General features: G+C 43.1%; 1 protein-coding gene across 1 annotated transcript; it reads left to right on the forward strand.

Moving 5' to 3' along the window:
* The first annotated feature begins 11815 nt into the window (after positions 1 to 11815).
* Positions 11816 to 13186, forward strand: LOC143925326 (olfactory receptor 8G17-like). Its single transcript, XM_077449905.1, has one exon. The coding sequence runs from the start codon at positions 11910 to 11912 to the stop codon at positions 12873 to 12875; it is 966 nt and encodes a 321-aa protein (XP_077306031.1). The 5' UTR covers positions 11816 to 11909; the 3' UTR covers positions 12876 to 13186.
* Positions 13187 to 25861: the final 12675 nt, after the last annotated feature.

Genomic DNA, 25861 nt, shown 5'->3' on the forward strand with positions numbered 1-25861 from the left:
CGACAACAGACATTTGTTGGCGGAAAATTTGAAAGCATGCTAGCCAACATTTGTTGGCGGAAAGTCTGACAACAAATGTCCGATGGAGCGTACACATAGTCGGACTTACTGCCAACAAGCTCACATCCAACATTTCCCATCGGAAAATCCAATCGTGTGTACACGGCATTAGTCTGGGGATGATGCCTAGAGTTTGGCGAGGTTAGAACGAAAAACTTCCAGTATTTTGACAGGGTTGCTAGTATATGTGTCACATGCTGTTTTCAGTCTCATAGATGTCGAAGGATAGTGTAAAGCTTGCAGTGCTCAGGCCATGGGGATGTCAGGTTTATTTGCCCCGAGATAAGAGATATGTTGTCATTTACGTAAGAGTTTATCTGCTAAGTCGGTAAGGAACAGATCGAAGTCGAGCCGAGCCAAGATATTAGTGGTGGGGTTAGGAGTAGTTTGGAAATCAGTGTAACATTTGTTGAAGTTTGTCTCCAGTTTTATAAATAGGTCTTTCCCCTCTCGCTTATTGGATGCAGCCTGTAGGATCAGCTGTCCCCGAAACACGGGTTTATGAGCTTCCCACAATGTCAGCGTGGAAATGTCATCAGTAGCATTGTAGGAAAGGTGTTCTTTAAAGTTTGTCTTTAAAGTTTGTCTCTACAGCTGAGGGGTGTGTGAGGGTGGAGTCGTTGAGACACCAGGATTTATTGGGCGTCCTAGGAATCAGGGAGGTGACAGTAGTACACACCGTGGAGTGGTCAGTCCATGAAAAGGGGGTAATCACTGAGGAAATTATTTCTGGGACCATAGCTGTTGTAAAAAAAAATGTGGTCAATGCGAGAAAAATATTTATGGGGGTGTGAGTAATGTGTAAATCATTACAGGGTTAGCTTCACACCAGGTATCCCAGGTCATTTATACCTGGTGAGAAGATGTTGTCAAGTCCGTCTGGCTGGACTCGTAGAAGGGGCGGGACTTATTGAGGTATGGACAAATCACCTGATTAGAGTCTCCGCATAGAACAACTGTTCCAAATTTATGCTTGTCTGCTACCTGAAAAAGATGTGAGAGAAATGCAGTCGGGTGTTTATTTGGAGTGTAATAAGACACAATTGTGATTGCAGTGTCTGATACATGGCCTGTGAGGATCAAGTAGCGGCCCTCTGGATCTTTGACTTGGGAAGCGAGGGTGAAAGGCATAGATCGGTGGAAAATTATAAGTGTGCCCCGCTGTTTTTTGTGGCTGTGGCTGAGTAAATTGTGGGTAGGAGGCACTGAGGTATTTGGGGGACGTGTTTCTCTGTGAAATTAGTTTCTTGTAGACAAATGATGTGAGCTTTTGCAGCTGCAAAAGAGTGTAGGGCCTTGGTACGCTTATGTGGGGTGTTGAAGCCTTGAACATTCAAGGAAAGGATATTTAAGGGGGGCCATAAATGATGTGGGTTTTATGTAGTGGTGATGGTGGTGTTATTAGATCCCAAGCGATGAATCGCGACTACCAGAGAGAAATAGAGAGGAAAGGGAAGAAGAATAGTGTGAAGAAGAACATAAAGAAGTTGTACAACCCTTAGAAATACAAACAATGTTGTTAACCACTTCAATACCGGGCATTTATACACCCTTCCTTCCCAGACCAATTTTTAGCTTTCAGCGCTCTCACACTTTGAATGCCAATTACTCAGTCATGCAACACTGTACCCAAACAAAATTTTTATCATTTATTTCATACAAATAGAGATTTCTTTTGGTGGTATTTAATCACCACTGGGTTTTTTATTTTTTTGCGACATAAGTGAAAAATAGCGAAAATTTTGAAGAAAAAAACACTTTTTTTAGTCTCTATGATAAAATTTGCTAATAAGTCAATTTGGGCCAAAATTTATATGGCTACATCTCTGTGGTAAAATAACCCAAATTAGTGGATATTATTTAGTCTCTGTGAAAGTTATAGAATCTACAAGCTCTGGTGCAAATCATTGAAAATTGATCACATCTGATCACACCTGATGCACTGATGGCCTATCTCATTTCCTGAGGTGAGTTTTTTGAAGTTGTAATTGTTTCCCACAATTCTTGGGAAAATTAAGATCTTTTTTTTTTTTTTTTACAAAATTGTCATAATAAGTTATTTCTCGCACACAGCATATACATACTTTCAATTACACCCCAAAATACATTCTGTAACTCTTCCTGAGTATGGCGATACCACATGTGTGTGACTTTTACACATCCTGGCCACACAGAGAGGTCCAACATGCAGGGAGCGCCATGAGGTGTTTTAGGAGCATAAATTACACCTCTAATCTCCTAACGACCTATTACATTTGTGAAGGCCCTGGAGCACCAGGACAGTGGCATTACACAAAATGACCCCATTTTGGAAAGCAAACTCCCCAACTATTCTATGAGGCATAATGAGTCTTTTGAATGGTTCATTTTTTTCCACAAGTCTTCGGATAACGTGGAAGATAATTAAAATGTTTTTTTTTTTTACACAAAGTGGTCAGTTTATATGATATTTCCCACACATAGCATGTATATAGCAAAAATGACACCCCAAAACACATTCTGTTACTCCTCCTTAGTATGGCGATACCACATGTGTGAGACTTTTACCTAGCCTGGCCACATACAGAGGCCCAACATGCAGGGAGTGCCATCAGGCATTCTAGAAGCATAAATTACACCGCACACATGGTCGGAATTTCCGACAGAAAGAGTCAGATGGGAGCTTTAGGTGGGATATTCCGACCGTGTGTATGCCCCATCGGACTTTTTCTTTCAGCATTTCCGACAGACTTAGATGGAGAACATGCTCTAAATTTTTCCGTCGGAAATGCTGACAGAGCTTATCCCGTTGGCAAGTCCCACCGTGTGTACGCGGCATCATTTCCCAACGACCTATTACACTTTTGAAGGCCCTGGAGCCCCAATTTTGGAAAATAAACATTCCAACGTATACTCTATGAAGCATTATGAGTCTTTTGAACAGTTATTTTTTTTACACAAGTTACACAGGTACTCGGGTACTATGTTAAAATGTAAAGCTTCTTAGTAAATTAATCTCTACAGAAAACAGAACATTGCTTGAAATAGTTTATCCCTCAGCGTCATACAAGTCGAGTCAATTTAAAAATAAGTAAATGATTTTGTATTATCAGATTCTCTAAAAAAAAAATTCCTCCAAAGTTTGAAAAGAAAGGGATGTGATGCTGGAGTTCAATGAAATAGATCTAAAGTAAATTAAAGGTTAAAAAAATTCAAATAGAGTGCACTAAAAAAATAAACAATTATCACAATACCGTCTAAAAAAATATAATAAAAAAATGAATAATAATAATGACAGACAACGATTTGATAGATGTTGGTTCTCCAGCAGAATTACACTGAAAATAGTATTCAAAAGAATAGAAAAAAAAAAAAAGAAATAAAAGAAAATAGTATTGCCTCTTTTGAATACTTACCTTATGGGATGTTGGTGCCATATGTTTAATGTATATGGTTCTGGAATTGTCCAAACTTAAGCAAAATTTCGCAGAAAATAGTAGATTGCTGTAACTTTAGATCTGTGACAATTATTTTTGGTATTTCCAATTAAAAAGAAAAAACACAAATTAAGATTCTTGTTATCTGGAAAATAATTTTTTTGGAGCAGACAAAAATAATAAAAAAAAATGATGACTGCTGATTTTCTCTTCTTCACTGAAAATATTAATGGTCTGGTTGAGGCTCATTGTGAACTGGGTCAGCTCCACCTCTAAAATGTTGGGAGTGCAATAATGACATAAACTTTAATCTCCAAGAAACTTTTTTCAGATTTTTTGAATACGTTATGGCGGATGTCCGCCTGCTTCCGCAGAATGTTTTCAAAGTGATTTCCAAGTTCTGATTCCCAGAAATATAACAGTCCAACAATATAACAGGATTTTTGCTCAAGATACAGGACTCCTCCCATCAACTTATGATGAGGTTGGCATAGCTGGGTGCAAAAGAAGAGCCCAAGGCAGTGCCCTGTATCTGGAGGAGGTTTTGATCCAAGAACATGAAGTAGTTGTGTTCTAAACAAAACTGGACGCTGTCCACTAAAAACTGGGCTTGTAGGTGTTGTATACCAGAATCCATGGTTAAACAATGGGAAATTTGGTCCCCTTGCACTTTGGCAAATCTTCCATCAAGGAGTGCTTCCATCACTAGTGATCAGTTTTTATCGTAATTCACTGTTCAAATGAAAAAGGAATAAGAGACGAGGAAAAGAGGAGGAGCGAAAAATAACAAAATACGATTGGTCACATACCAACCCAGACACCATAAAAATCTTCACTTTGTCTTTTCACATTCTTACTCCTCATGAAGCTTCTTTTTATAGAAATGTCTCAATTTTTACCCTTCTGACTTCCACACTTCTTTTGGCCTTTTTTAAGGACCATAATGACTTCATATGGAAACTAACTCTTAAATGTTTCTACAACTTGAAAGAATCCATGCTTACCACTTCTAAAAAACACATTCCACAAGCCGAGGACCTGTGGGATGAAAATTAGCTGTTGGCCCTGGTCACACTTAAAGATCTTTGGTCTGGTGACACTAGTCACATTGACCTATTGCTAACCCCAGGTACAGATAGCCGGCCCATTGCAGATACTCACCTCAGACCCAAATCTGTATTTTACCTTTGTCATGCCAAGGGATCCTTCATAAATACTTTTTACCAGCTTGTCTACAACATTTTATAAATTTGCTCCTCTTCCCCCCCTGTATAAATCATCCAACATTGGACACAATCTTAATAGATCTGAACATTCATCACTTGACACCCTGACTAACAACATGGCGATAGTGATTATATAAGCTGATAAAGTGGGAGGGATTGTTATCATGAATCGATCGGACTACATCTCAAAGGATCATAGGTTGTTAGATGACAACACTTATTGTAAGTTTCCCGAGACCCCCCTGAAAAAAATAGATCAGAACTCAAATGTCTCCGAGACTGGGCAAAAAAGAATGGGGTCATCAACCAAGAAGAGTTGGAGTTTCTTTTCAAAGTTGTTGTCGAAACACAATACTTTTATACTTTGCCCAAAATCCATAAAAATCCTTCCCATTCGCCTGGTAGACCCATCATAGCATCTATGGAGAGTCTCACTAATGGACTTTCCTCCTATGTAGATGTTTTTATTCAGCCTTTAGTGCATGCCCTACCATCTTACATCAGAGACTCCTCTCAACTTCTTGACACCTTATAACCATACACCTGGTTATCTCTAGATGTACAGTCTCTTTATACTTCCATTCCTCACCATATTGGTCTGGCAGCCCTTTCCCATTTTTTACCCATGGATTCTGGTATACACCACCTACAAGCACAGTTTTTAGTGGACAGCATCCAGTTTTCACATTCTTAGATTAATACTTCCTCCAGATATAGGGCACTACCATGAGCGCTTGGGTTGGTATTGGGATGGGTTGGTAGGAGGAGTCCTGTATCTGGAGGAACAATCTCTTTGAAAACCATCTGGTATTTTATGGGAGATATATTGATGATTTCATTGTCATATGGGATGGTCCTTCAACAGAAATACAGTCTTTTGTTCAATATTGCAACAATAACACCCCAAGTCTCTTCTTTACTCATGTTTGGGACAAGACCTCTTTGGTTTTCCTTGATCTGGAATTGAGTCACCACAATGGTACCATAGTTATCAAGACACATTTCAAACAATCCTCTGGTAACTCGTATCTGCACTACCACAGTTGCCACCACCCCAAATGGATTTGTAACATCACCAAAGGACAAGTCACTAGGCTGAGGAGAAACTGCACTTCTGACTCAGATTTCCAACCCCAAAGTGCCCTTCTGACCAAAACTTTTGTAGGTAAAGGTTACAAGACGGGAACAATCAGTAAATATCAATCTGAATGTGCCCAGGCCACTATTGTGAACAAAGACAGATGTCCGGCCTTCCAACCTGATATGGCATGTACACACTTTCATTGTAAATTCTGAAAAATTCAAAACATGTCACTGGAATATTTTTTCTTTGTGATCCCAAACTCTCCTCTGTTATCCCCCAAAAACCCTGTTTTGTTTAAAAAAGGTCCCCAAATATTACAAATAAATTTGCATCAAGTAAATTACAGCCTTCTTGTAGGCGGCACTGATGAGGTGGCACTGATGAGGTGGCACTGATGGGCACTGATGAAGGGACACTGATGAGGCTGCACTGATATGCATTACTGATGGGTGGCACTCATAGGTGGCACTGGTGGCACTGATTTGCGGCACTGATGGGGACTGATATACTGCACTGATATATGGCACTGATGAGCAATGATAGGAAGCACTGATAGGTGCCACTGATGGGTGGAACTGATGGCACTGATGGGCACTGATATGCAACACTGATGGGCACAGATAGGCACCACTGATATGTGGCACTGATAGGTGAAACTGATGGCACTGATGGGCACTAATATGTGGCACTGATGGGCACTGATAGGTGCCACTGATGGTCACTGATGGTCATTGGTAAGCAGCAATGATAGGTGGCACTGACAGGCATCAATGATGGGCACCGATTGTCAGCACTGGTGGGCACTGATTGGTACAAATTGTCAGCACTGGTGGGCACTGTTGGTCTTGCACTGATGATCAGGACACTGATGATCACTGTCTTGATCATCAGTGTAGATGTCCTCTGTGTGAATTTGGCAGTTTTGGGCTCTCCTCTCCTCATACGCTGTCACTCTGATCACAGATCACTGCCAATGCATGCTGCAGGGGGTGCAGGCAGCGCGGGTATGGGAGAATGTCATATGATGGCCTCCCGGCAAAGTTTGGCCGCTCTGTATCCATCAATCAGCTATAGCACAGACGCACAGGAGTTAAACCCCAAAGGTGTTCCTTGGATTTTTGGGTCCCTCTGCGCATCTAGGCTGTGAAAAAGTCACACACATAGAGTATCCCCATATTCAGAAGGAGCAGCTGAATGTGTTTTGGGATGTACAGTAATTGTAAGTATGCCTATGCTGTGTGTGAGATATAATTTGTTAAAATAGCAACTTTGTGAAAAAAAATCAAATTTTATTTACTTTCCTCATTTTCCAAAGAAAGTGACAAAACTCACATCTTAAAAAAACTCACCATACCTCTTAAAAAATACATTGGGCATTCTAATTGTCAAATAGGGTTAATTTGGGAGGGGGGGGGGGGGTTGTACTGTGCTGGCATGTTAGGGTGTCAAGAAATAAGATAGGACGTCAGTACATCAGGATTGATCCATTTTTAATGCATGTATCATAGTTTGTAGACTCTATAATCTTCACACAGACTAATATACATGAATTTTACCAAAGAAATTCAGCAGAATACATTTCGGCCTAAATTTATGAAGAAATAGTATTTATTTGACAAATTGTGTAACAGAATCCAAGACAATTTTTTTTTAAATAGGTTCTTTTTTTCATATAGCAAAAAAAAAAAAAAAAAGAAACAATTAGAGAAGAGTCAATACCACCAACAAAAAAAAAAAAAAGAAAAAAAAAAAAGCTTTATCTGTATTAAAAGATATATAGAATTAATTCTGGTACAGTGTTGCATGACTGAGCATTTGTCAATCAAAGTATGTCAGTGCTGGAAACTGAGAAGTGGCCTGGGCAGGAAAGGATTGAAACAGTCCGGTCTTCAGGTGGTTAAGGTTTTCAATTTAAAGTTAAAGATTAAGGATTAAATATAAACTATAGACTTAAATGTCTCCCTCATTTTTTTTATTTTTATTTTTTAAATAAGATGCTTGTATGATGTTCACAATTTTAGTAAGTTCACAACAAAGGGTTTCCTTAAACTTTCAAACCTCTAAATTAAACACAATTTACTTCACCTCAGTCATTCATATCTAACCACCAACCTCCCGGTTTAGAATCTTTCCAGTGTTTTAATAACAATTGCCATGGGTAGATTCAGGATTTACACACTTCTTGAGGCACCAAAAATAAAGACGTATTGTACCCCAGTCAGAGAATACACCGGAGAGCGGACATATTGTGTTATTATCCTTCACAGTGCATTGTATTCAATGTCTATTGATGACCCCCATACATTGCATATTTTTAAAAAAGGTTGATTTAAATGGATGAAATTACTGTGACACCATTATTTTCCATGGGAGATATTGTCTTCTATAGTTTTGTCATTTCACAGAGTGGCCCTGGGAAACTTCTCTGCTTTTTTTCTGTAGTTTTACTAAAATAAAAATGAAGTTTTTTTTTGATTAATTAGAAAATTAGGATAACAATTTCTATTGCTGTACATTTAAAAAGGTCCAAATTTTATGTGAGGACATGTGGAGAACAAACCTCATCATTCTTCCTTGGTTTACCTTTTCTCAAAAAAAATTTAGTAAAATAAAAATAACGTTTTCTTTGATTAATTAGAAAATTCGGATAATGATTTCTATTTCTGTAAATTTAAAAAGGTCCAAATTGTATGTGAGGACATCTGTGTGAGAACAAACCTCATCATTCTTCCTGCTTTACCTTTTCCAAAAAAATTAAAATAATAATCTATATTTGCTCTTTCCATTTTTTCAACGTTCCACCATTTTATTGTTGGTTCTTTTCGGCATCACAACTTCTCATTTCAAACTTTTATAAATGTAGAGAAACATCTATTAGTTAAATAAAAGATGAAAAGGTAAAGATGGGAAAATCTAAAATCAGTTATTTATTTCTAAAGGCCCGAGGCGAGTGTCGTTGAGGGATAAATTAAGATGATGCTTGATTTTCTGTAGAGACTTCCAGAGGATCCATGTTTTAAATTAATCTCAGATGAATGCAGAGCCAATCTACCCTCCTGTGTGCTCCGTATATGTCAGGGGAGATTTCTGTATTATAAATGTAAATAAATATCACATAGATTTTCTGTTCTTTTCATTTAACTTTCCTCAGCAAAATCTCTACATCAGACTTCTAGGACTGAGCTGACCCTTCTGGAGGAGCCTTCCCCTACCCTCTCTTCTATAAGAATTTACCTCTGCGGGGGGGGGGGGGGGGATCACTGACTAAATCTGAGCTAGGAGCTAAAACAATTCTTCATATTACCAGTCTGGCCATTCACAGGTTTGTTTGTTTTTTGTTTCCTTCATTATTTGTTTTTAGTCTATGTGAAAGTTAGGGAGATCCACAAGCTGTGGTGCTAATCGTTGAAAATTGATCGCATCTGATGTACTGATGGCCGATCTCATTTATTGAAACACTAACAAGCCAGGAAAGTACAAATACCCTCCTGAATGACCCCCTTTTGTAAAGTAATAGCCAAGCTATTTAGTAAGAGGCATGGTGAGTTTTTTGAAGTTGTAATTTTTCTCCCCCCAAATGCTTTGCCAAAATTAAGATTTTTTTTTCTCCCATAAGATTGTCATATTAACAGGTTATTTCTCTCACATGGCATATGCATACATGCAACTACACCCAAAAAAATATTCTGCTACTCCTCCTGAGTATGGCGATACTACATGTGTGAGACTTTTTCACAGCCTAGCCACACAGAGAGGCCTAACATTCAAGTAGTACCTTCAGGCGTTCTAGGAGCCTAAATTACACATCTAATTTCTCAACCACCTATTACACTTTTGAAGGTCCTCGAGCACCAGGACAGTGGAAGTGCCCACAAAATGACCCCATTTTGGGAAGAAAACACCCCAACATATACTCTATGAGTTTCACGTAGTTGGTAGGAGTCTGAAATTATGAGGTCGGCCTCTCTTGTATCTCCAGCCCCAGCCCCACTGGAGGTGGAACAGATGGTATCTAGGGTCAGGAGGAACACGAGTGCCTGTAGGTGTTGCGTGCAGAACTTGTGAGTAGAGTTGCAGGCTTGGAGGTGCAGGCAAGGCGTCCAGTGAAGAGCTGGACCCAGGGAAGCTGAGAAGATGGTTAGCCAGCACAGACACTCAGAGACAGCGTAGAGCCAAGCAGGAGACAGGAGCAAGGTCACAAGGATAGCCAGGTTCAGCAACAGGTGGGCAGCGAGGTATCAAGGTATAAGCAGAAGCAACGTCAGAAGGGAAGCCGGGATCAGGAACCAGTTATCAGAGTCCAAAGCAGAGTCGAGGGAAGCCAAGTTCAGCAAGTCAGGTTTAACAGGTTTCAGGATATCAGGACATAGCTGAAGACCAGTCAGCACCTTTCAGAAGTCAGAGCATCCTTTAAATAGGCCACCTGGTGCCAATTACGGCTAGGGGCACACTCCTGCGCAGGCACGCATGTAATGCACACGCACATTGATGCGCATATAATTTCGCTGCTGCCCGTAAGCATACGCATGCGCACATGTGCACGCTGGACGCATTCTAACAGTTTTCTTGCAATGAGGCATAATGAGTCTTTTGAACATGTAATTTTTTACACACGTTTTTGGAAAATGTGGGGAAAAAATGAAAATGCTTTTTTTTTTTACACAAAGTTGTCCTTTTTTTAGGATATTTCCAACACATAGGATGTACATAGCAAAAATTGCATCCTAAAATACATTCTACTACTCCTCCTGAATTTGGCGATACCACATGTGTGAGACTTTTTCACAGCCTGGCCACATAGAGAGGCCCAGCATTGAAGTAGCACCTTCATGCGTTCTAGGAGCATAAATTACACATCTCATTTCTCAACCACCTATTACACTTTTGAAGGCCCTGGAGCACCGTGACAATGGAATTGCCCACAAATGACCCCTTTTGGAAAGCAAACACCCCAACATATATTGTATGAGGCATATTGAGTCTTTTGAACTATTTTTTTTCCACACATTTTTGGAAAATGTGGGAAAAGAATGAAAACACATTTTTTTACACAAAGTTGTCCTTTTTCAAGATATTTTTCGGAAGCATCGTCATGATTGTTAATGGATTTACATTGAGGGGGGGGGGGGGCATCGTTTTTTTTTGTTTTTTGCTTTTAAATAAAGGTATTGTTAGAAAATGTCTCTGTGTTTTATTACTTTTTTACACTTTTTTTGTAAATGGGTAGGCTATGTACCCCATACTCATTAAAATAGAGGGGGGGCTGGGATCTGGGTGCCTCGTTGTTAAAGGGGGCTTCCAGATTTTAATAAGCCCCCTGCCCACAGACCCCCACAACCACAGCCCAGGGTTGTGGGGATAAGGCCCTTGTCCTCATCAAGATGGGGACAAGGTACTTTGTGGTGGAGGGCAGGGCCCCCCCCCCCCCTGCCCTACAGCACCCTTCCCTCCCCATGTTGAGGACATGTGATCTGCTATGGCTCAGGATGGGGGGGTTTGCTCCCCTGTTGAGGGCATGTGACCTGCTATGGCTCAGGATGGGGAGTTTGCTCCCCCTTTCCTGGTTTGCCAGGCTGCATGCTTGTATAAGAACCTTGTATGGATTGGTGGGGATCCCCTTACCATATTTTTCACTTTTTTATTGCCGGCAATGTTTTTTTTTCTCTTTATTCAGCTGTTAGCGGGGAATAATATTGACAGCTAATGACTTATCGGTTGTTAAGGATGCCGCAAACAACTTCCCGACCTGATCCTTAACAACCAGCTATTTTCTGCACCCTGGTTGGGCAAAGCTTAGAATGCACTGTGCAGTGCCCTGCAAATTCGGGTGTTTGCCAAACCTTTGCTCAGCCCGAACCCTTTTCCCACCTCTAAATAAATAAGTTGTTCGGGGAAAGTCATATTTTTATTTGTGATGTTGCAGTAAAAACTGACTTTTCTCTATAGCAGGAACGTTGCTTTCAGAGCAAAAATCTGAGATTTCTTATAAAGAATTTTAATTTAATTTAATTTGGCATAGCTGATGAGAAACTGGATTGCCATAAATCAAGTGCTAAGATGAATTAAAGAGGTGAATTTTGCTCTATTTGCTCTATTTATGAATGTTTTCATGATGAAAAAAATATGGATACAAATATTGTAATGAGGAATCAAACAGATTTTTTTCTCTCCAGACTGTCTGATATTTCGGATCTTCAGCTCCCTCTGTTTCTCATCTTCCTTCTCATCTACCTTCTGACAAAAATCTGGAATTTGCTGATCATTGTCCTCATAGTCACCGACTCTCACCTCCATGTCCCTATGTATTTCTTCCTTGGGAACCTGGCCGGTTTGGACCTCTGTTGTTCCTCAGTCACCATCCCACGAATGTTATTTGACCTTCACAATAAGAGTAGAAAGATTACCGCAACAGATTGTATAACCCAAGTCTTCTTCGTTATATTCTTTGCCAGCTCTGAGGCTTTCCTGTTGTCCGCCATGTCCTATGATAGATATACCGCCATTTGTCAGCCATTACATTACATACAGATCATGAATTGGAAAGTGTGTGTACAGTTGTCCTCCACTGTGTGGTGTCTTGGTTTTACCTATTCTTTTGCTAACACGCTTTGCGTTTTAAGATTATCATTCTGTGGATCACATATTATAGAAAGCTTCTTTTGTGACCTTCCCCAATTATTTCATATTTCCTGCAGTGACATCTACCTTAACATTCTGCTTATCTTTCTCATTGGTGGCCTCCTTGCAAGTGGGTCTCTGATACTGACCATCCTGTCCTACGTCTATATATTCAAAACCGTTCTTAAAATTCAAACTAAGAGCAATAGGAGTAAAGTTTACTCTACATGTACCCCTCACCTGACAGTGGTCTTCATGTTTTATTGCTCCTCCTTATTTACTTACTTTCGGCCAAGCCCTAACCAACGTTTTGCTGCTGACAAAGTGGTGTCCGTCTTTTACACCATAATTGTTCCTCTCCTCAATCCTCTTATATACAGTCTGAGGAACAAGGATTTCAGAGCAGCATTTCACAAAAAAATTTATAGAAACATGCACCACCTTCCACCTGAAATATATAACCTACCTTAATATTAATCTATTTATTACAAATATTTATAAAACACCAACAATTTGCATCAGTGCTTTACATATTGTACATTTGTATCAGTCCTTTCCCACACAAGCTTACTGGGGCCAATTTAAATGGGATAACTAACCTACCAGCATGTCTTTAGAGTATAGGAAGAAACCTGTGTACCTGGAGGAAACCCACACACGTGCAACATGAAAATTGTAGGTAGTGTCACAGTGAACCTAAACTGGCTTTAGGGTCTCCGCTCTGGCATCTATGTCCCCCATTTGGTGTGCTCTACTGAGGGTGATGGTGTAATGGATGTGATCATGAGTGTTATAAGTGAAATGCCTATTTCTGGTACTCTTATAGATATAAGTGCTTATCTTTCATTATCAGCTATCAACCTTAATCATACTCATGTAATCATAATTAAGATGTCTGCCAGCTTCTCCCTTCATGTGAAACTAAACTGCAAGGGTTAAAAAAAGAGCAACGTCTCTCTTTCTCTCTCTCTCTCTCTCTCTCTCTCTCTCTCCGTATGATGGCGGCTGTCTTTCAGGAAATGAGTACCACTCCTTTTTCACAGACGGCACCTCCCCTTACTGCCTCTACGCAGCAAGAAATAGACCAACAGGGAATAACTCCTCTGCCATGTTTGACGGTTGGTAAGGCACACCTATCTTTGTACCCCTCAGTCAACTGCCATCACTATAGTACACCTCACTCGCCTGACCCACCAGCACTGCACAACACCGGAGCCCACACACATATACACGGTGATAGACCAATCGACCGGAACATACTACAAGGCCCATCTCATCCCTATTTCTGCTCAACCAACCCCGCTGATGATGGCAGGTTCCCAGGATGGTAAGGCGAGCCCCGCTAGCTCTTCTGCCCATTCTGTGACTGATTCAATAAACCAAACATGAGACCAGTTTGTGGTGGAGATGCCGGCGCCAGACCACATTGATGGGATGGATCAGGCAGCATCGCCAATTCATGCCAGTCCCACTCACCACAGCCCGGATACATCAGGCAGTTCATGCCGGTCCTTCCCACCATCCTGACCAGAGTAACCAGACAAATCCCCACGCACAGAACATTGTGGTGTCCGGAGGTATAACTAACATAGACACCAGTGCAACCACGGTCCCACTGGCCCCGAATACAGTCCCACCAAGACATAATGTTACATTCCCACAATATGACCCACATTCCGAGACTAACATGGATTCCCTGTTCAACGACTCATATGTGTCACCACAATACCCTTCCCAACCTCCTCACCCTTCTCAACACTGGCTTCAAGGACTTGAGTCACACTGGCCTGCACCTGGAGGAAGGGGTCTAACACGACCCCCCATTGGCCAACCACCCACACACAATGGACCACCCCCCGGGGGGATAAGTGCGGCACGGGGGCCCCCCTGATGTATGTAACTTTCACTCCCAAGAATGCTGCCAGCCTGCCGGACCCAGAAAAACAGCCCATGGCTTTTTATAGAAGGATTGAGCAGATCTAGAAATCATATAGTTGTGCATGGCGGGATTTGAAAAGTCTGTGTGAAATAAAAGCAGGGGACGCCTACTGGCCAGTAATGGGAAAATGCTTTAATGAGAATATACGGTATGACCTCGATACTTGGAATTCGGTGGTTGAATTCATGGCCCAGTTGAAAATATGGGTTCAGGATCGCTTGGCAGATCAAGCGACCGGTATACAGGATATGACACAAGATAAGGGGGAAACAGTTGAGAAATGTCATACCAGTTCGGCTGCATTTTTTCCGAACGAAAGAACAGCTTCTCAGTGCAGCACGCAACAAGGATTCCCTGCAATTCCAGGGGCACACATACCAACTATTTTCAGATCTGGCTCCCCTTACTATCACCAAGCGCCGAGCCATGAAGCCTCAGCTACAGATCTTACTTCACCACCAGCTGAAGTATACCTGGAGATTCCCGTTCGCAATACAGTTTTCCTACCAAGGACAACAGCACACCTGCTCGTCTCCGTAATCTTTACTGCGCCTCCTGGAAGGCCTTCATCTTACCCATCCGGACCCGCATACAGAGTCCAACCTGCCTCGCACACCAGCTCATTCGGCGGCTCATCCTTATTCGGCTACACCGCATCGTAACCAACCAGGCCCTATGTCTGTTCGCAAAGGAACCCCTGCTAGGTTGTCGGATGGTGTTGTCTCTACTCCCAAATCTCGCCCACCGCACTGAACTGATTGTATAGGTGCTCTTATCCTCTCTTACTTCATTTTCTTCATTTTTTATCTCCCACTGTGAGCATTTCTAGGATTCGGACTTCCGTGCGGAAGACGACTACTGGCCTCTGTCCCGGAGGACATCTTCCACCGAATCCTTCTAATCTGTTGTTCCGTATGTACTTTCTTTTTTATTCCCCTTTTTTTTTTATTTTTTTATTATTTGCTCCCAGTTTTTTTTTTTTTTTTCTTCACTATCGATGGCCCCTGACTAACAGTTCCCCATCATGACTTTTGTCTATAAGCTTCTTTACAACCAGTCTCTCACAATTAATCTTCATGTCTTAGTTTATTTTTGCTATGAAACGCTGGCACCTCATGCTTTCTGAATAACTGTTCGGTGCAATCTGACTATGCCTGTAATTATCCTGTCTTCACGTTCCCACTATAGTTGCTGTAGAAGTAAGTCAGTTTTCTCAATGGCCTAGCATATACCACTTCATCCCTCCTTACCCCTCCTTCCCCCCTGTCTCTTATCCTGGCTCTCACCCCTTTCCCCCCATTTCTTCCCAAGCTTGCCCTATCCCTTTTCCCTTTCTACCCCATCCCCACCCTCTCGACCATTTAAAGGCCTCTGTGATACTATAGTAATGGGGTACTATACACCAGTCCAACTGTATATCCATTACTTTTTGTGGTTCTGTCGTTTGGACTAGTTCCTCATGTTCTATTTTTGTTTTTTTGTTTTCCTACTCCTGTTTGTTCTTGTTTGGATTATTGCTTGGTTTAGCAAATTGTATTGTTTATGTACTACCATTGCCCTTGTGCCGGCGGAGAGCAGTCACTGCTCCCCCCTCTTCTAATGCACTCTCTCCTGGGTCACCTGTTTTGGACCCTGGGGACTGAGCATTACCTGGCCGAGCAAACCATCTCGGTGTCTGACGGTTCCTGCCATCTCATGGTTTGCCCTGCAGACAGTTTTTCTCTTTTCTTTTTCTTCTTTCCCCCTTTTGCTTCTTCTTTCTCTTCTCTTTTGTTTCCTTCAGGTCGGTCGGCTCCCACACCCCATACACTATCCTATAATAGCTCCCACTCTGCTTATAGATGGCCCCCTTGAATATATTGTCTCTGAACGTCAAGGGTCTTAACTCCCCCAACAAGAGGGTTAAGGCCTTCCGAAGTTTCCACTCCATGAAAGCTGGGATAGTAGCCCTTCAGGAAACCCATTTTGCGATATCCCAAACTCCCAAATTCTTTAGTCCCCACTACCCCCAGGTCTTTACGGCTTCAGCAGCTACTAAACATAGGGGTGTTTTGATAGCGTTCCATCATTCTCTACCCTTCACACCCACTGTGGAAATTAAGTACCCTGAGGGCCGCTACATTATTTTGGTAGGTCTACTTCAGGATACTGAAACCACACTAGTCTCTTATTATGCCCCGAATGGCAACCCTAATCCTTTTTTTCACACCTCTTACAGGTTATCAAAACTCACTGCAAAGGTACACTTTTTGTTTGTGGAGATTCCAATCTAACCCTGCATCCCCACCTAGACAAATCGCCATATACGCCTGAAAGTCACTCCCTTTCGGCACAGCTTAGGAAGCAGTTTCATACGGCTTCCCTCCTAGACACTTGGAGGGAATGTAATCCCTTGAAAAAGAACTACACGTTCTATTCGTACCCTCACAAATCGTTCTCTAGGATCGATCATATTTTGACTCCGGTGGCCTCTTTCCCAATTGTGCTCCAGTCCAGTATATTTCCGGTTCCCTGGTCTGATTACTGCGCCGTTATCACTACTATCACCTCGTTGATTCCCAGGGCCAAGGATAGGTCCTGGTGTATGAACGAAGCTCATCTTACCAATCAAACTTATTGCCTTGATATTCGTATTGCTATTACAGATTACTTAAGACACAACACTTCTGCAGACATATCCCCGGTCCTTCTCTGGGAGGCTCATAAGCCGGTAATTCGCGGCAGCTGCATTTCCCTAGCCACACATATCAAGAAAGACCGGCAACGCAGACAGCAAAAGCTAGAGGAAGAGTACCACTTACATTTTCTCCAGTTTCAAAACTCACCTACAGAACCCCATAGGCTTATTCTTGAAAAAACTAAACTGGAACTAGACCTTCTATTAGCCGAGTCAGCTGACAAAGTCCTTCGTAGGGCTAGTCATAAGATATATACAAAAGCTAATAAACCTGATACCTTTCTGGCCCTACGTCTTCGCCAACCTGACAAGGCCCGTAAACCAATCAGACTTAAAATTGCTAAAAATTCCTATACTAGTAATCCCATTAAAGTACTAGCCAAATTTCGTGAGAAATTGGCTGACCTATACTCGGACAAAACCCAGTTCTCCCATCAACATGCTGAATCCCTATTTCAGAATCTGTCTATACCTGAACTATCCCACACAGCTAGAGATTCTATTGATACTTTGATTACGACGGAGGAAGTACTATCAGCTATAAAATCTCTCAAACCCCATAAACGCCCTGGCCCCGACGGCTTACCTAGTAATTATTATAAAAAATTCTCAGATGTATTAGCCCCCCTACTAGCGAACTCGTTTAATGCCCTATTAAGGCAGCAGACCCTGGGTAGAGATTCCTTAATGGCCACGATAGCTATGATTCCCAAACCCAACTCTGACGACACCCTATGGTCTAATTTTCGCCCCATATCCCTACTTAATGTAGATATAAAAATCTTAGCCAAGATCCTTGCCCTGCGCCTCAACCCGATCATAGGAAAATTGATTCACAAGGATCAGGTAGGGTTTATTCCCCGTAGACAGGCTAGTGATAATATCCGTCGAGTCGTCTTGCTGCAACACCTTGCGAAAGCGCGCTCAATTCCCATGCACCTCCTATCCTTAGATATCAGAAAGGCATTTGAATGAATGAAATACTTATATAGCGCACAATGCGAACTGAATCGCCTCTAGGCGCTGTGGCGAGCTTTGATCATCTGCTAAAAGAGGAAGGTCTTGAGTTTTTTCCTAAAAGCCAGGTGATTTTCTTCCAGGCGGATGTTTATTGGTAGAGCATTCCATAGCCGAGGCTCTTGGACAGCGAATCTCCGATCCCCTTGGATTTATACCGGGCTTTGGGCACGAGGAGGAGGTTTTTGTTGGCTGATCGAAGACTGCGGTTTGGTGTGTAATGATGTATTTTCTCCATTAGGTATTGCGGAGCTTCTCTATGCACGCATTTGTGGGTGAGGCAAAGGGTCTTGAACGTGATCCGATTTTTTACGGTTAGCCAATGTAAGCTCCTCAGTGAAGGAGAAATGGATTCCCAGGTTTTTTTTCCTGTTATCAGCCTTGCCGCCGTGTTTTGGATCAGTTGTAATCGCGCAAGTTGATATTGTGGTAATCCTATGTAAAGCGAGTTTGCGTAGTCCAGTCGTGAATTAATGATTGTTCCAACTACCACTGCTTTGTCATTCTTTGGGATAAAAGGGATGAGTCTGCGAAGCATGCGCAGCAGATGGTGAGATCGACTGACTACTGCTCCTATTTGCACATCCATTGACATTTGTGCGTCTAAAATAACCCCGAGACTCTTCGCTTTGGTCTTTGGGGAGATAGTCTGCCCAAAGACGGTTGGTGGGGACCAGGAGGTTTTGGTTGCGGGCTTATGATTTGGGTGTAAGATAAGAAGCTCTGTCTTTGATTGGTTCAGCTGGAGGGAGTTGGTGGTCATCCAGTCCTCTATTGATTTGAGGCAGTTTTCAAGTTGTTGTTGGTGATCTTTTTTTCCATTGATCCGGAAATAAAGTTGCGTGTCGTCAGCGTAAGAGTGGAAGCAGAGATCTGAGCATCTGATGATTTGAAGGAGTGGGCGAATGTAAATGTTGAAGAGAACGGGTGACAACGGAGAGCCTTGAGGGACTCCGCAGGTGACTGCCCGAGTTTCGGAGAGGAATTTTCCTAGTTTCACTGTCTGTGACCGATTTCCTAGGAAGGACGCGAACCAATGGAGATCTATGTCTTGGACTCCGGCTACTTCTGTGAGGCGGACGAGTAGAGTATTGTGATCTACTGTATCAAACGCTGCACTTAGGTCTAGCAGTACGAGGAGACACGGCTCTCCGTCATCTGCCGCTTCGAGGGCGTCATCCCAAATCTTGAGGAGAGCTGTTTCTGTTCCATGACCCGGGCGGAAGCCTGATTGCAGCGGGTCCAGGAGTTTGTGAGTATCCAGGTGAAGTTGTAGCTGATGTACTACAGCTTTCTCCATGATCTTAGAAATGGTGTTGAGGCTTGTAATTGGCCTACGGTTGTTTGGATCCTGAGGGTCCAGGTTTGGTTTCTTGAGTAGAGGTTTGACGATGCCTTGTTTGAGGATGCTGGGAACAATCCCTTCGTGGAATGATCGGTTTATGAGGTGGGTTATGGTTGGAGCCACGATGTCGGAGCATTCTTTCAGTAGTTTTGTGGGGATGATGTCAATAGGTGAGGTACTGTCACGCAGTTTATTAATGATGTTTTTTGCGGTGTCTACGGTAATTGGGGATAGTGAAAATTTGATACGGTCTCCTGGCCTTATTTACAATTCATTTTGAAACGTTGGGGTTTTGGTCCCCATTTCCTTCAATGGATTACATCGTTATATGCTGACCCTCAGGCGTCAGTGAAATACTCAGGGTTTAGCTCTCAGAATTTCCCAATACAGAGAGGGACACGTCAGGGATGCCCCCTGTCGCCGCAACTCTTCGCTTTGGCAATCGAGCCCCTGGCTGCCCTTATTAGAGCTCACCCGGACATTAGGGGACTGGAGCTGGCCTCTATTACTCAGAAATTGTGCCTATTCGCAGATGACGCTTTACTCTTTATTACCTCCCCACACATTACTATCCCTAATCTGCTCGATCTCCTTGACAAATTCTCTAAAATCTCCGGCCTAGAAGTTAATCAGGCAAAATCCAAGGCCCTTAATGTGACACAACCGGACGACACTATGACACTTCTTAGGTCTAATTTCCCATTCCAATGGTCTAGCTTCTCCATCCCGTATTTAGGCATAAAACTTACCAGTGATCCTGCAGATCTGTTTCGAGCGAACTATCTCCCCATGCTGAAACACCTCTCATCCTTACTCCAAGATTGGCGTCCCTTTTGCATCTCTTGGATGGGGCGTATTGCCGCCGTCAAGATGTCTTTACTCCCCAAGCTTCTTTATTTATATAGAGTCCTCCCCATTCCAGTGCCCTCCTATTTCCACCGTATCATTCAAAGCCGGGTTTTCACTTATATATGGGGCTCCACGAAACCTAGGATCTCTAGACCCACCTTACTTCGTCACTATAGGGCCGGTGGTCTAGGCGTACCCAACTTCCAACATTATTACCACGCGGCCCAGCTTGCCCAAATAACGCTCCACCATGCCACAGTTGAGATTCCCATTTGGGTGAGTCTGGAGGCGGTAGATCTCCACCCCATATCCCTAACTAACCTTCTTTGGCTTCCCCATGCTGCCCGAGGCCTCATCTCCAACCCCCTGACCTCTGATTCTCTCAAACTTTGGGATAAGTTATGCAAAACATTTCAGCTGATTTCCCCACACTCCCCCTTACTTTCTTACATCGGTCACCCCAAGTTCTATCCTGCTTACACTTCTTCTTCCTTATTCAGAGCATGGGTGCAATCAGATTTAACTCGTATAGGTGACCTGGTGGCTAATGGCTCAATCAAATCGTTCTCCTCCCTGCAAGCCCAAAAACAATTACCAAATAGTGAATATTTCCGCTATCTCCAAATTTCACACTTTGTGCGACAGATTATAGGCTTGAACAGGGGAGGAAGTTCGTACACAATATTCGAACAAATATGCAACTCTGATCCACACGCCCCAGGTACCATATCACAATTATATGCACATCTTACTTCCCAACCTTCGGCACTTCCGACATATGCGCAGTGTTGGTCCAGGGACCTTGACTTGAACCTGGGAGGACACGACTGGTCTGATATTTGGCTTCATACTAAACTTTCCTCACAGAATATTGTGGCCCTGGAAGCGAGTTATAAAGTCCTCATGCGTTGGTACTTAGTGCCAGATAGAATAGCAAAATTTTTACCCTCTTACTCCCCAAACTGTTTTCGTGGCTGTGGCGAGAGGGGCACACACCTGCACATTTGGTGGACCTGTCCAGTGGTTCAACGCTTCTGGACTGAGGTATTTCTGATTTTATCCACTTTGATTGACAACACAATAGACCCTGACCCGGCTTTAGCCCTCCTCAATTTCTATCCAAATCTGTACACATGAGCGCAGATGCGTCTTGCTCTACAGGTCACCACAGCAGCCAAACAAACGATAGCTAAAGCCTGGAAAACTCCCACCCTGCGCTTGGCTGAAACTAAGAACAGGGTTACGCAGGCAATGATACACAGCAAAATCGAAGCAACTGTTCAAGATACTGTCCCCAGACACTCTAAAATTTGGCACCCATGGGTTGAACGCTACCTACCCCTGCAATTCGATCTCCATTTATTAGACCCATAGTAACATTTCTTCCCTGATTAGCGGTTATCAGTTGGCTTATAGCTGTTTAGTGGGAGCCGGCCGGCCGTAAATCTTGCCTTTCTACTTTTCTCCTCCCCTATCCCCCCTCTATTTTCTTTCCTTTCTTTCACTCTCCTTCTCACCACCCCCTCTCTAGTCTTTTCATCTTTTCCTCCTTTTCTCCTTCTATCCTTCTTTTTGACTTGTACTTTACTATTCACCCTCTGAATGTACTCAATTGTAATATTCATTCACCCTGGAGGTGATTTTGAGTAACGCTAGTTAAGATGAGAATGTTCTGTAGCTTTTTGTATACACAGAACTAGTTCTCCCGCTCCTCTCTGCATGATAATGTCCTAGCCACTATGTATGTTGCATGTATATGCTTATATGCCCCGGTGCCTAGGCTTGCGTATATTAGGTTTTCGACAGTTGTAAATCACATTGTTAACCTGTCAACTTTATTGTAACCTGACATGGTTTAGAGTACATTTTGTTACTATTTTTCATTATTGTGTACAAGACAAAAAACTGCTTCTTATGTACTCTATGTCTTCTATGTTAATAAAAAACTTTTTGAACAGAGAAATGTCATACCAGAATTACACAAGTGTTCAATGACCTGGGGTTCAGCAAGCAGATCAAAGCACATGTGCAGATGCTGACTGCTGCCTTTGTCTCAGGTCTTAGGGAACCAATCCAGAAGGGTCTGCTTCTAGCACGACCAGAGTACAAGACAATGGAAAGTGATAAGTTGTTGGTGGTGGCAAATGGTTTAGAATCAGAACAGGGTAGTAAAAGAATTACTCCTCTCATGGTACACCATATTTGGACCACCCACCAAGCCCAATGCTACGCCTCTGTTACACCTGGACTATCATGCCCCAAGGTGCACAGAAATCTCCTACCCAGTTTGCCAAAGCAATGGGACTCATCCTGGACACGTGGATGAAACGCCACCCGGACATTGTCCTCCTCCAGTATGTTGATGACCTCCTTCTGTGTGCGAATACCTTCGGTGACGCCTCCATATTTTCAGAGAGCCTCCTCCACTACCTGGCTGAACAAGGTTGTAAGGCTTCAAAGCAAAAAGTCCATTGGTGTAGAGAGAAAGTGATTTTCCTAGGTCATTGCATCTCCCAAGGCACCCGACACCTTACTGAAGAAAGGGTTGCTACAATCAAGGCCATCCCCCTGCCTCAAGGACAGAAGCCGCTCCATGCTTTCCTAGGACTAATCTCCTACTGCCGTGCTTGGATCCCAGAAGCCTCCCTTTTGCTGCAACCGCTCTATGAAGCTTTGAAATCTGACCCCTTCCTGCTTTCACCAGAGACTGTGAACAACTTTGAAATTCTGAAGAAGATCCTTTCGACGGCTCCCGCTTTGGGCCTACCTGACTATGGAAAGACTTTCAAACTGTTTGTCTCAGAGAGACAAGGACATGCCACAGGAGTTCTAACCCAAAACCATGGCAGTAGACTCAGACCCATTGGGTACTACTCTGGCCAATTGGACTCAGTGGCGAGGGGGGGACCCTCCTGCCTCAGAGCTGTTTTTGCAGCCCAAATTCTCCAAGACAAGACTGCAGACCTCGTTCTGGGCCATCCCTTAACCCTCCTCACCCCGCATGACATCACTGCCATACTGAACCAAACCCAGCCCAGACACCTGTCTTCGCAGAGGCACCTCAGACTTCAGTGTGCCTTTCTTCTCCCTGACAACATTACCATCCTTCGATGTAATACACTCAATCCATCTCTGCTTCCTATTCTCGAGGGGGGAAGCTTTTTGAAAGATGATCCTTACCAAACTGCTCATGACTGCTTTTTAAGTGATGAAGATGGAGACATCACACCTACCGACAGTCAGTGAAACGGCCCTTGAGAACACTGACCTGACAATTTTTGTGGATGGTTCCAGATATGCAGATAAGGCTGGACGGTACCACACAGGATATGCAGTCAATACTGAAGACATACAGTAGTTCTCCAGGCCTCAGCATTACCCCCCTCTATGTCTGCCCAAGAAGCAGAACTGCAAGCTCTAACTATGGCATGCAAATTGGCCGAAGGCAAGCGAGCCAACATTTACACAGACTCGAGGTATGCTCTGGGAGTGGCTTGCGATTTTGTGATCATCTGGAAAATCAGAGGTTTCCTGACAGTTGCAGGAACACCTGTGAAACACAGCACGGCTATCAAGAACTTGATGGATGCCTTACTTCTCCCAACACAAGTAGCCATACTTAAAGTAAAAGCACACGGCAAAATGGTCTCCCGAGAAGCACGAAGCAATCACCTGGCAGATACTGCCGCAAAGCAAGCAGCAGATGGGACGCGAGAAGTGGTCAGCAGAGTGAACTCAGCACCTATCCTAGATGACTCGATAGATGATCTCGAAGAGACAACGCAAACGGTCATGACTCTGCAAAAACCCTCCTCTGAGCAGAACTCACCTCAAGGAACAACAGGAGGCAGCTGACAAAGAAGAAAAGGATGTGTGGATCAAGAAAGGAGCCACAGAAGTTGAAGGAATCATGGAGTTGAACAAGAGACCGTGCCTACCGCGGACAATGTTCCCTGCAGTGGTACAATGGGCCCATGGTGCCTCTCATCTGTTGAAAACTCTGATGAATGCCTTAATCAACAAATATTACCTAGCCCCAGGCATCACCCCACTTACCAACAACTTCTGCAGATCATGTGCTATCTGTGCCAAATGCAATCCCGGAAGAACAGAAAAGGTATTCTTGAAACATTTGGCAAAGGCCCAGTACCCCTTCCAGTGGATACAGATCGACTACATCCAATTGGCAAGAAGCGGCCGATATGACTATGCTTTAACGGTCATTTGCATGTTCTCGGGATGGCCAGAAGCATATCCGGTGGTCAACATGACCACCAAGACTACCGCAAAAAGACTCTTGTCCGAAATAGTGTGCAAATATGGTGTCCCAGAGGTTATAGAGAGTGATCAGGGGCCGGGTTTCACGGCCTCAGTAACCAAAGAGATATGGACAGCCTTAGGGGTCACACTAGCCTTTCACACCCCATACCACCCTCAGAGTAGTGGGAAGGTGGAAAGACTAAATGGCACAATAAAGTCCAGGAGGCTGACAATGTCTCAGGAAACAGGAATGAGTTGGCCAGACAGCCTACCTATTTCCCTGTTCAGTGTCAGGTACACCCCAAGGGGAAATCATGGTTTGTCACCCTATGAGATATTGTTTGGTTCAACCCCAAGACTGGGTTGTTATTTTCCACAACAGTTGTAACTACAATCTGATGTATTAACTGATTATGTGACGGCTTTATCTTGAGAATTAAACCGGTTTCCATGCGCAAGTGTTTTCCTCTATCCCAGATCCTGAATTAGACACAGGATTGCACAGGTTGATCCCTGATTGGGTATTGGTGAAGAAGTTCGTGAGGAAACACACCCTTGAATCCAGATATGATGGACCTTTCCAAGTCCTTCTGACAACCTCCACATCAGTAAAAGTGTCCGGAAAGAACTCGTGGATACACGCCTCCCATTGCAAGAAAGTCCCTGTGCCCGAAGAAGAAGGAGAGGCTGAGGGGACCAAGCCATGATCCTGTTTATCCTTTTTGTTGTGATTTATGCTCAGGCCCAAGAGGTGGCCATAAAACAAAAAGATGGTATGACTCAATTCTGGTATAACTCATCTAACACACGTGTTGCCACATTCTTATGGTGAGATACTGGGCACAGACTATTCAGTCGGAACCAGAGACATAGCACTGGATCCGGGAACCTTGTATGTGTGTGTCACTGACACCTACTGGGGTGCCAACTGTGATTATTGGGGAGCAGTGGATTTGAACACTGGAGATACAAAATGGGGATACGAGCCCGAAACCGCCAAAAATAGGAAAGACAAGAATGGGAAATCACTTCTAGACAGAATGACAATTAACAAACAACAAGGACAGTATGCTGAAAAGGAGTTTAGACTGACCATTGAAAACCCCAGCCCAGGAGACAGCGGGACCTATGTTTTCGGTATATGGTGGGGAAGTGGGTATTACAGCGATAGGAAACCTTTCCAACTAAAAGACATGTTCAACAATCCAGAGTGGACAGGTTCTCAGTTTGCACTTAACTCTAACCCCCTGAAGCCCCATATGCGAACAATAGGGGACATGGTAGCTATAGCGAACCCTACCTTTGAGGATACTATGGCTGCAGAAACCGGGTTCTCAGACCTTAGCCATCCAGAAACTTGAGGACTTGTC

The sequence above is a fragment of the Lithobates pipiens genome, unplaced genomic scaffold, assembly GCF_037356315.1.
Source record: "Lithobates pipiens isolate NorthernLeopardFrog02 unplaced genomic scaffold, aLitPip1_a1.2 Scaffold_22, whole genome shotgun sequence".
Taxonomy (NCBI): Eukaryota; Metazoa; Chordata; class Amphibia; order Anura; family Ranidae; genus Lithobates; species Lithobates pipiens.

What these genes read in the sequence shown, in the direction of transcription:
- LOC143925326 (XM_077449905.1), top strand. Translation starts at nt 11,910, where the DNA reads ATGGATACAAATATTGTAATGAGGAATCAAACAGATTTTTTTCTCTCC.